The following is an 11,993-nucleotide window of genomic DNA, read 5'->3' on the forward strand; positions in this document are numbered from 1 at the left end:
CAAGAGATGACTCAGTTATCATCTGTAAATGACTCCATGGGGAATAAGGAAAAAAAAAAATTCCCTATTAGGTCTCTAAGCTAGCTGAAAACAGAAAACATGAAGTTGAATACAAACACATCCAGACTAAACCTAAAGCCTTTCCTTTATAATAATGTTTATTGACTACTAGGAAGGATTAAAATATATAGACCTTAGTTATTCAAAAGATTTCTCAAGTCTTAATTTGTTTGTAAGAGATCCCATCATAGCTTACACAGAATTAATAAGCTTATTCCTGATGTAACTGGGCAAAGTTTTTTACCTCTGTTGTGCAGGTCCAGTTACATAATCATATTTGGTTTCCTCAACCTCAAAGCATGTGATCTTATAATAAAATACGTCTATTCAATATCTCATTTGTATGAGTGTTACTTTGGCTTTAATGCAGTAACAAATCATCCTGTGTGCATAAATTAATATGCTCCTACTTTCAAGTTTCATGTAAGCAACATGACCTTGATGCTTTACACACAGTGAAACACTCAAATATTTTGAATCCCTTAGCTGAAGAAAGGAAGCTGTCTGTGCTCACACTTTTTTATGGCAACTGCTGGCAAATGCGTTTTTTGCAGATGCAATGCCCCCAAAGAAGTAGTATAAAATAATAATATAAAATTGGAGCAAGATGTTTAGACAAGGGCTGAGGAAGGAAGGGTAGAATGAAATTGGTGAATGAGATCCAGTAAGCTTAGCTCTAATCTCACTCAGGGTCACCTCTGTAGGGAAATACAGTGGCATTGCTCTCGTAGTATAATTATGCTGCTACAATTATACTATTATAAATTATTGTGTTTCCAAAGTAACATGTCAGGAGTAATTCTATTGAAATCAATGACATAAGGACTAGAAGAATCAATTCACCATACCCAGTTGTCTCTGGACACTGAATGACTGATTTTTTTTTCCTACGAAATACAACAAAAATTAAAAACAAATGGATATAAATCCAGTAGTAATAACCCAAAATGATTATAATACAATTATTTGCTTATGTTTAAAGAAATCTATTTTGAAAAGAGAAAGGCAGTCTGCAGCTGTTAATTATCTTTGTTGACTTACTCCAAATGTTCAGAAATTACCAGCTGTTTACATTTGCCAGTATAAAGCTACACTGAGGATTCCGAGCACCAGTGGGCGTTTGGTGCCCTCTTATGTTTTACACGAGCAACTTCAGTGATTGCAGCCCTTCCTGGCGATAGATCACTTGCGAAGGCTTCTCAGGTTACAGATTGTTAAGAAAGTAAGTGCGAACTAGGATAACTAACTACTTAATGCTTCAGAAAGGTTAATAGCCACTTTAAGGCGGTGAACTTACGGCAACGAGCAGAACCACACATACCGGTGCACCTTCCCTCTCTGCTTTTCTTGGGACAGCTCAGCCTCACTGAACTGATCCTGCACAGCACAACCTGCTTCGGGCTTCTTTTGTTTTGGCCAGATACCGTTAATCATTTGCTGAGTACAACAACACAAAAAAGGTGGGTTAGCATCACAGAAAAATCAAGATCAACTTCTTGGAATTGGAAGAGAGGACTTCATGACCTGGTCTTACCTCCTAGGAATGTCATTCAGTTAACATCAAAACATAGAATATTCCTATTTCCTTTACTTGTATACTCCAGTGATTAATTCTTACACTTAAAAGTTGACAGGTATTAATTAAATTAGATTTCTGGGGGATCTAGCAATCACCTTAGGTTTTCTTTCTTGTCTAGTTAACACGGTAGTATGTACTTCTTGTGCAGGTATTGTGTACTACTAAACAAATATTGTGTAGTACTTCTTGTGAAACTATTCCTAACCCATAGAGAAGTCCCTTCTTGATCTTCTAAAAACTAAGCAGATTGCTTGGTAAATATTTCTGGAAATAAAAACTGATTCTACATTAAGAAGTGTTTTGTTAGTTAGTTTTTAATTTCCCTATTAGCATCAAAAGGGTATACAGTTTAAATATTTTTTTTCTACTTGGCACTTAGATGACGACTCATCCCATTTTACTAATTACTCAGAGGAAAACGTCTGGGAGAGATTTATGTGCCTTTTTGGATACATAAATTAGAGTGCAAAAGAGATGGGCCACAGAAATAGTAATGTATAAAGATAACATATAATTTTAGATTACATTTGAATGTTGGTACCAGAAATTATTAAATACCTCATTAAAGTGCTGAGGACCACATATTTAGAAAAGTAATCCATTGCAATGGAATGTATTGGTATTAGTACAGAAATAAAGCACCCAAGTCTTTCATAATGGGAGATTCTCCATTTATTTTATCAAATTATTCTACTACGCAATTTTTCAGAAACCAGTTTCAAGATGATACATAAGAAAACCTTCAGAGAATTAGCAAGTTAGTGCACAAATCAATCATTTTCTCAGCCTGGTCACAGATGCAGAGATAAAGAGGAGTCTAAGTATCTCGTACTAGTTAATAATGAACATCCCTTCTTATCACAGATACCCAACTGCCTAAAGGCAAGGCACCGTGGCCTACTTCGGTAAAGCCAGACAAAACTGGATGAATTCTCCCCCTTTCTAGGGGCTGCAAAAGCCCATGTAAAAGGAGAGTTAAGAGCAGATCCACACAGCAAGCATGGAACTTGTAGAAATAACTTATTCGTCATCATCCAAAAGTGCACTATTCCTTTAATGAACGCTGAAGCATGTTCCCAAAGAGCTTCGAGTTCTGTTTCAAATGGATGTGACAAAGGAAAAATAAATAAGGAGAGGGTGTGATGGGGGAAGGATGATTTGGCTGGACCCCTTTCACTACTAAGATACACTCAAATATAGTTAATGATCTCACAGGAATATTTTTTAAAAAGAAATTCATGTTGTATAGGTGAGAAATAGCTTAATTGCACACAGAGCAGAGATCCCTGAGCTAGTGGTGACCTAGTTGGAAAAATCCACACAATACGCTGCAAAGCAATGTGGACTTGTCCACCCACGTCTAGAGGAAGTAGTGCTTTTTCAGCTAATAAATATTGCTTGCTAGCTCAAATTCAAGACCATGTGAATGATGGATCATATTTGCTAGTGTATAACTCTGAAGTTCTGGTTCTAAGGCTTGGATGAGGGCAGCCAGATCAGATCTACTTTCGTTATTGTGGATGCAGACAACATTAAAGCATTCATATTTAGTGCATTAATCTCAGATTGTACTGAAATCAGGCCATCAGGCTCCACAGATGAGTTGCTTTCCACAGAAAATATGAATGTGACTTTTCTGGACAGTATTCCCATCTGCTGACCTAGAAATTTGTGATCATATGTTGCAACCTGCCAAATTAGGATGCATTTGCTTTTCATTAAGTTCACTGAAGTGGATATTTCCCATCAGAATAATTCCATTTCCCAAATTCCCTTTCTAAGGAAATTTAAAAAAAAAAAAAAAAAAAAGACTGCCTCTCTTAGCTGGTAATTAGCATTAAAATAGTCCACACAGTAGAATAAGTATGTGGAAACTGCAAAAATCCTCTGAAATGTTCTGAAGAGCTAGTAGATAAACATGGAATGTGGATCCTTTACAGAGGTAACCAGTTATTCACTGTCTCATTTCTGCTGTGCCATTTTCCCCATCCCATTTTCCCTCTGTGCTATAAAGTGAACTAACTTAAAACCTTGAAGTAACACATGAAGAAAACTGAACCACTCTGGAATGGCAATGGAAAGAGATACCATTTTTTAGGACAGAGCTTGGACGCATCTGCTAGGATGTAGTGTAAGAAACTTAACTCTAGACATTAATGGGAGTTGATGGAGTCTAACTGCTAGATATAAAACAGTTAAAAATCCCTGAATCAAAACAGATGCAGTGCTGTTAACTGACAGAGTTGCAATAAAATTGGGAGAAAAAATCGTGTCTCCCAATCCCCAGTGCTGATTCAGACTTCCCTAGCAAATTGCAATTTGTTTATCTTGAGGAACTTAAATGAGTTGAACGTCAATATGTTCCACTATGAAATCTTATGTAACAGAAAACTCACACTGATATAAATCAGATCAGGTTAAGAATTGATTTAGTTAGGAATCAGTAATTAGCTGCTGTGCACATACTTTTAATTTAGTTTGAAGTGCATTATACCAATTTAACTTAAGCTTATTACAGACTTTACCACTTTAGCTAGAGCTGAAAACTTAGATTTCAATGCTTATGGCATTAACCAGTTAAGGCACATGCCAGCACCAGCACGGTACCAGGATCCAGCAGCATCATATTCAACATCATAATGCATCCCTGTACATCCCCAGCACAATGATTCCATAAATCACATGAAGAAACATTAAAACGAGGTGCTTGCTTCCCAGGAAATCACTTATATACTACTTTCAGACAGTTTTGACCTTCATTTAACAACACCCACAGGCTAAGTAGAGGAGCCCCAAGATGACCTTATACATTTAAGAACAGCAACTGTGTTTGTAAACTTTTATATAATAAAACTAAGATGCTTAATTTTACAATGTCATTGTACAATTCCCAGCAACAAAAGCCAACGCCACCATAGCATCACTAAAATGAGTAAGGGCTCAAGACCAAGTACTTCTCCAGGACTGCAGAACAGCTAGGACAGATTCTTAGCTCTGGAGTTCTGGGAGCACAATGATCTGTGCTTGTCAAAGGAAACACAAGCTACAGAAACTCAAAGAAATATGGTCACAGATCTTGTATGTCATACAGCTTGTGCCATGGTAATTGTGGGAAACCATCAGCTTAAGGGTATGTACTTTTGTACTTGTTGGGCTCCAATCTCTGCAATATAGACTGCTCCACTCTTCATGTCTACATCCACAAGGTGTGGTTTGGTTTCGTCTGCCAGCTGGACAGTGTTGACCATAACACAGTCCCCAATAGCACCAACCGGTGGTGCTGCCAAGATTGCTAACCGGTTGATATTCAGCTGAGCAACAATCAGGTATTTGTAATCCGCAGTAAATCTGTGAAAGACAGAGATATATTTTTGAATTATGAACTCCATAGGACATCTAATTTTAACATAACCATGCACTTTTAAACAAACAAAATCTCCTTAATAGTCTAGTTTTTGTAGGCTACGACAGACTAAATGCAGTTAAGCCTGGAGAATCAACTTGTAAGCCTTGCTCTACATGTTGCTGCTCCTTGAGACAGATTATGCAGCAGAAAACTCCTTCAAGACAATCTCTCTTCCTTTAAAAGCTTCAACAGTAAGGTCGACACCACACGAAAACTTTAACAATCCTGCACTCAAATCCATGGGGCTTGTTAAAAAGCCAGGATTTCCCTGTCAAGATACAACTATGCAGATCTTTGCATGTGATGAGGGCTCAGCACTCTATAAGTTAAACTGGTTAACTACTTTGTCAGACATTAAATATCAATATTTTAATTCACCAGTAAGAGTACACCTTATTCATGTAACTGCATGCTTTTAGAAGAACTGTTCAACAATACAATAAGCTCAGGAAGTGCAAGCTGGATGAGTACATGGTGAGATGGATCAAGAACTGGCTGGATGGCAGAGCTCAGAAGGTTGTGTTCAAAGATACGGAATCTGGTTGGAGGCCTGTAGTTAGTGGGGTTCCCCGGGCGTCAGTATTAGGCTCAGTGCTGTTCATCAGTGACCTGGATGAAGAGACTGAGTGCACCCTCCGCGACTTTGCTGATGATAACAAACTGGGAGGAAGGCCTGACACGCCAGAAGGCTGTGCTGCCATTCAGCAAGACCTGGACAGGCTGGAGGACTGGGCAGAAAAGAACCTGATGAAGCTCAACAAGACCAAGGGTAGGGTCCTGCACCTAGGGAGGCACCAGTACAGGTCAGGGGCGGACCTGCTGGAAAACAGCACTGTAGAGAAGGACTTGGGAGTTCTGGTTGACGAGAGGTTGACCATGAGTCAACAATGTGCCCTTGTGGCCAAGAAGGCCAATGGTACCCTGGGGTGCATTAAGAAAAGTGTGACCAGCAGGTCGAGGGAGGTTGTCCTCCCCCTCTACTCTGCCCTGGTGAGGCCGCAGCTGGAGTACTGCATCCAGTTCTGGGCTCCCCACTTTAAGAAGGACAAGGGACTACTGGAGAGAGTCCAGTGGAGAGCTACAAAGATGATTAGGGGTCTGGAGCATCCTTCTTATGAGGAGAGGCTGAGAGAGCTGGGTCTGTTCAGCCTGGAGAAGGCTGAGAGGGGATCTTACCAATGCTTATGAATACCTCAAGTGTGGGTGTCAAGAGGATGGGACCAGACTCTCTTCAGTGGTGCCCAATGATAGGATGAGGGGCAACAGGCACAGACTGAAGCACAGGAGGTTCTATCTGAATATGAGGAGAAACTTCTTTACTTTGAGGGTCACAGAGCACTGGAACAGGCTGCCCAGAGAGGTTGTGGAGTCTCCGTCTCTGGAGACATTCAAAACGTGCCTGGACACATTCCTGTCTGGTCTGCTCTGGGTGAACCTGCTTTAACAGGTGGGTTGGACTAGATGATCTCCAGAGGTCCCTTCCAACCCCAACCATTCTGTGATTCTGTAATACCTGACAGAATAGGGTCCATCTTCTGAAAAACAGTTGTTCCAAGACCCAAGCCATTCCCCTGTGACTTTATCAAAAACTTGGATTCTTTTGTTGTCTCTGTCTGCAACCCATACCTGTTAAGAACAAAAATCATGTCTGTTCACAAATAGAAGAAACCAAACACATTAGTTTCTTACATGGGCAAAGTATCCTGTAGTAAAAAAGAAGTACATCTTGAAAGAATGTACCTCCACATTCAAAATGACGTAAGTAGGTACAACTTCCAGATATAAAACAAAACCGCCACATAGTGAACATACACCAATTATCTTATATTACTTTAACAGAGAAATCAGTGCCTTCTCTTCATTTTTGTGGCTATATCGAGGACATATTCCCACCTATTTAATTCTAAACATACTGGTCTGACACTCACTAACAATTAGTTTTTCAACAGCAGTCTCATCTAATGATCCAGTCCTATGATGACTGCATCTGCAAACCCTAGTACTACTATAAATATTGTGCAACTTCTACACTAAGAGCATTTTCAGCATGTTTTGTCAAGCTTATCTCTGTTCCACCCTGTGCTAACTGGGTTCACAAACACTGCAAGCTACTGCAGTAGGATCTGCAGATGAAACTTTAGCTCATGACCACTATCACACTGAAAACTGCAACCCACATAAAATGACCCAGATCACAACACCTCAATTAAAAAAGAAATAGCGTTTGTTTTGTTCAAACAAGTGTGTCAAAAGATGAAAAAAGTTCTCCTTTTATTCTTTACCCGTCCAACAGGATCCACTGTTACACTGTGAGGAATCTTGAACTGACCGATGCCAGTCCCGTTTGTTCCAGCCAGCCATATCTCTTGGTAGTCTAAACAGTGAGCACCATGAAAAAGTTTAAAAAAAAAAAAGAATCACAGTAAGAAAACAACAAATAAAATAGCTTCAAGCCATTCTCTTGCAAACTTACTTTGATTAATTTTTAAAAGGTGGAATTTCTAAACACAGGCCTTTTAAAACACAGTACTCCTGATACATTACGCCAAGAAATACTGGAACTACTATAGAGACTACTGGCTTGTTATTAGTGGCTTCAGGATTATGGTTATAGCAATGTAGCCAGTAGTACAAAAAAGCCACAGTCCAAGGCTCTGTTAAACACTGTATTTGAAGACAAAAACAACAACAAAAACCCACCAAAACAGAAAACAGTAAACAGTTGGCTGGCTATGATATTCATTTACTAAATTGATTTTTTACATTTGTTACTTCGCAGTTTTGAACCAGTTTTGAGTTTAAACATTAACCATTTTGCAAACTAGATACTAGCAAACCAACTGGTTTATGACAGTTCAAAGGAGAAATGGTAGCTCCTTCACCTTTCCCCAACTGCAGACATGTGCAGATTCCTAACTCACAGCTCTAACCAATACAGACTATCTAACTGGGGAATATGAGCAAGCTAATTAGAATCACAGAATAATTTAAGAGATCTCCACACACCATCAGGTCCAACCTGCTTCTTAAAGCAGGACTAGCTTCGATAACAAATCCAACTCCGAAGTTAGATCAGGTGGCGACTGCACACCCTCTCTGGGCAACTATTCACTGTCTGATTACCCTCACTGTGAATCTTTCACTACAAAACCAGAACTGGAATTCCCTCCTCTTGCATCTTTTGCTCAGTGTTCTTCATTCTTCACTGTGAATCTCCAAGAAATGTGTGCCTCTGTCTTCTCTATACCCTCCCATTACCGACTTGAAGACAATGATAAGAATTGTCCTTAGCTTTCTCTCCTGATGGCTGAACAAACTCATTCTCTCTGTCTCTTGTCATAAATTATTAGGGAGATTTCTCCTGAAGTGACAAGCAGTAAAACAGGACCTGATCCAACAAAGTCTTCAAGCTAATGTTAAATGACAGCTCCACCTACTCCACGCTTAAAAGTATTCTCAAGTTGTGTTATTTAAAATCACTTTTCCATGGTCAACTACTGCAGAAGTTCATTTTTCCATACCGTTGGATAGTTTGAGCAATCTGTTATTCATTCCTCCGTCTCCATCCACAACATAGAGATCTCCACTTTCCTCTACAAAGATTTCTGCTGGTTGATCAAATTGTAGGGGAATCAAACTTGAACCAGCATTACCCGGCGTGCCCAAGACCTGCAGGAGTTTACCTGAAGGGCTATACTGTTTCACGGTGTGCCCATATTTCCCTGAATTACGGAAAAAAGTGCAAAAACATCTTAATAAAATGGAAGTATTATAACTGATTACTAAGATTAAAAAAGAAAGTCTCCTGATACTCACAAGTGATATTAACAAATCAGACAAAATTTTATAGTAAGAACATGACAGTGGATTAGTAAATCCACAGGCTACAACAATATTAATCCATTGTATTAGGGCCACCAAACCTAGGACAGAAGATAAGCCTAGCCAGAAGACTTTTTTTCCATGATACTTCTCCTGGGAAGAAAACAAAGAAACAAAAAGGAAAACAAACAGACAATCAAACAAAAACACCTAAAAACCCCCTTGCTTGCTAAGTTTAGAAGCTACAAGAAGACACACAGCACAACTCACGAACCTTCAGAGTATTTTGTGCAGCACCTGAGAAGTTCGTTCATGGCAAGTAAAGCATAAATCTGTCTCAGAGTTGTTTGAGAGACTTAAATAAATGAGTAGTTTGAACTGATACCTGCAATATGTTCTTCCCCACTTAATACTTCTAATATCACCACCACCCATACCTGTTCCAACATCTGTGATCCATACTGAACTATCTGTTGCGGTGTTCCATACAAAGATACCATGAGGCATTTCAACTGTTTCATTCCAGGAGTAAAGAAAATAGCCTTCCACTGAGAATACAAGTACCTTGGGTACATTGTCTCCCCTCTGTAAAGGCAAAAAAGGTCTATTAAGAAAACGTATCAAGCAAGCAATCTTACTTTTTAAAATTCTTCTTTGTAAAGTTTTTACAATGTTTCATGAATCATAAGACTCTCCTGAGATTGTCTGCTAGATCTCATTTTCTCCAGTTAAAAAAAGAAGTGTCTAACCTCAGCATGCAAAACTTTCCAGCCTTCTACAGTTTAAACTTCAATCACGTAGAGTCCAATTTTCAGAGCAGCCAAGCTCCTGCAGCTACCTTGGTCTTAATTTTGAACCAGGTTTTTATGTTCGTGTTGAAAAATACACTAACACAGGCATAAAAAACAGTCACTGTACTTGTTAGATGTATGGTACTCAAGTACTGATGCTGTGCTTTATAACCGAATACCACCACTTTCTGTGACCTGGAGATACCAATGCACTGAACTGGGTAAGGCAAATAATCGAACTCCAACTACAGTAACGGGCTCAAAGAACAGTGAGGTTTTCATTTTGTGGGACAAGGGCTGAAGGGGAGTGGAAGGGGACTAGTCAGTGGCCCCAGAAAAACATGTTACCTTTCAGTCAGAGAAGAAGCTACTGTCACTCAATTTGGATCATGCATTCACACCACAGAAATTTAATGCTTTTAAAAGCATAAACAAGCATGGTGCCAAAAGTGCTTTAAAATGGATATAGGAGAGACATACATACTTATATTTTCACCAATTTTGACACAATAATTATTCATATATATATATAGACACATACATAAACACGCACACACACAGATATATATTATCTAAACCAGACACTTCAAAGGAAAAACACTAGATAAACAAGGAGAGATATCTAATATTTTCACTCACTTGTCCCACATAGACCAAACCATGAAGAGAGTCGACAGCAACACAAAATGTTTGGCCAGTGAAGTATTCTGGAAGTTTAGGCCAGCCTATGTCCAGCTTGTACATCTGTTGCTGTCCATTCCAAGGAGGGAAGTAATCAAATGCTTTTAAAAACTGGAAACATAAAAATAAATACCCATTAGTAGTTAAATTCTATGATGGTGTGATCAGAAGAACTAGCAGTAGAAAGTGACTTTGTACTGAAGCATCATAAATGGATTTATTCAAATTAAATTTAGAAGACAAACAGAAATAGGCTTGTAGCTACGGTTTTGGACTGCAAATGGGAAAACTTCAATAAACTAGTTAATAAAATCCTTTAGATTGGGGAGCTCTGGAGTTAGAAGGCAAAAAAACCACACCCTGAAATGTCATACATCATAGTTGCTATTCCATTCCAAAATGAGGAAAATAGCATAGAAGGCTTCAAATCAAACAGAATCAATAAACACTTCAAAAATACATGAAACTAAGAAAATGCAAAATAAATGGAAAATACGGCTCAAGAAAGAAAACTACATCTTAGAAATGGGGAAGTGTAAGACAGCAGGAACCGCAACACTCAAACTGATGTATATATTTTAAAGGGTAATGGAAAAAAAAAAGAACCTTTTAGTTCTAGTTTTCCAGAAAAATAAGGGAAGCCAAGCACAGCTATGCTGCAGCAAGCTATGCACTGGAACTGAAAGATCAGGCCAGAACTAAGAAGTAACAAGTGGTGACTCTGAAGGACCAGGGCCATTTAACATTTCTGTTAATTGCCTTGGCAGAAGCAGCAGAGCTACAAGGAACTACAGACAGCTTAAGAAAGACTAGACCATCGCGAAGGAAACCCCAGAGCAATTAAGCAGAGAGAAAATCCGACAGTAATAAGTTATTCACCCAGAGATTATTAAGTTTTTCTTCATTTAAGCAGCGCACACTGCTTGGAAACCCCTGCACAAGAACCACCCGGCGCTCGCATTTATCTCAGAGGAGCTGCGAAGCCACATAACGAAGCTTCTAAGCCAGAAAAGGCCCGGGAAGGCACCAGGACGGCCCGGGGTCCTGCCCGCACCGCTGCGGGTCTCCGCGCAGGCCGGGGACAGGCGGCCGCACCACGGCCCCGGCCCCGAGCGCTCTCCTCCCAGCCGCCCGCCGGCCTCCTCCAGAAGCCGTGACCGGAGGGCTCCCGCGAAGCTCCCGCGCTTCGCCCCCTGCCCCAGGCCGCGGCCGCCGCCCACCTGCGAGCCCCAGAGCAGCGCCAGCAGCGCCAGCAGCGCCCCGGCCATCAGCAGCCACGGCCCCGTCCGCCGCTTCCGCCGCATGGAGGCCGCGACGGGGCGGGGCGGGGCTGCCGCGCGGGCGGGCCGCGTTGCCATGGAAGCCACGTGACCGACGCCCCTCCCGCCAGCAGGTGGCCCAGGGGGGCCTCGCTCCCCTTCGCTCAGCTCTGGGCTGTCCTGCGCTGTGCCGGCTCCGAGACAAGCGGCGGCAGCGCAGAGGCGGGCCAGAGAGGGCGCGTCGACGCCCCGCGGAAGGACTTAGCGCTTCGGCGCGACGCCTGAGAGCTAAAAAAGGAGGGAGTCTAACTCGCGTTTCCGCCACTTCTGCGCAGGCATTATTGTTGTGGACCAGCATGGAAAGGGGCCTTCGGGTCCATGCGGTGATGTCATAG

The 11,993-nt window shown here is 40.9% G+C and overlaps 1 protein-coding gene across 1 annotated transcript; it reads right to left on the reverse strand.

The window, feature by feature from the left end:
* Positions 1–2,525: 2,525 nt before the first annotated feature.
* Positions 2,526–11,956, reverse strand: NHLRC3 (NHL repeat containing 3). Its single transcript, XM_065645556.1, is given in 9 exon segments — positions 2,526–4,987; positions 6,559–6,671; positions 7,328–7,419; positions 8,567–8,767; positions 9,305–9,452; positions 10,298–10,450; positions 11,560–11,664; positions 11,667–11,740; positions 11,743–11,956. Coding segments are annotated over 9 exon segments (1,329 nt in total). The 3' UTR covers positions 2,526–4,758.
* Between the last annotated feature and the right edge of the window lie 37 nt (positions 11,957–11,993).

This window comes from Caloenas nicobarica, chromosome 1 (genome assembly GCF_036013445.1).
Source record: "Caloenas nicobarica isolate bCalNic1 chromosome 1, bCalNic1.hap1, whole genome shotgun sequence".
Classification (NCBI taxonomy): Eukaryota; Metazoa; Chordata; class Aves; order Columbiformes; family Columbidae; genus Caloenas; species Caloenas nicobarica.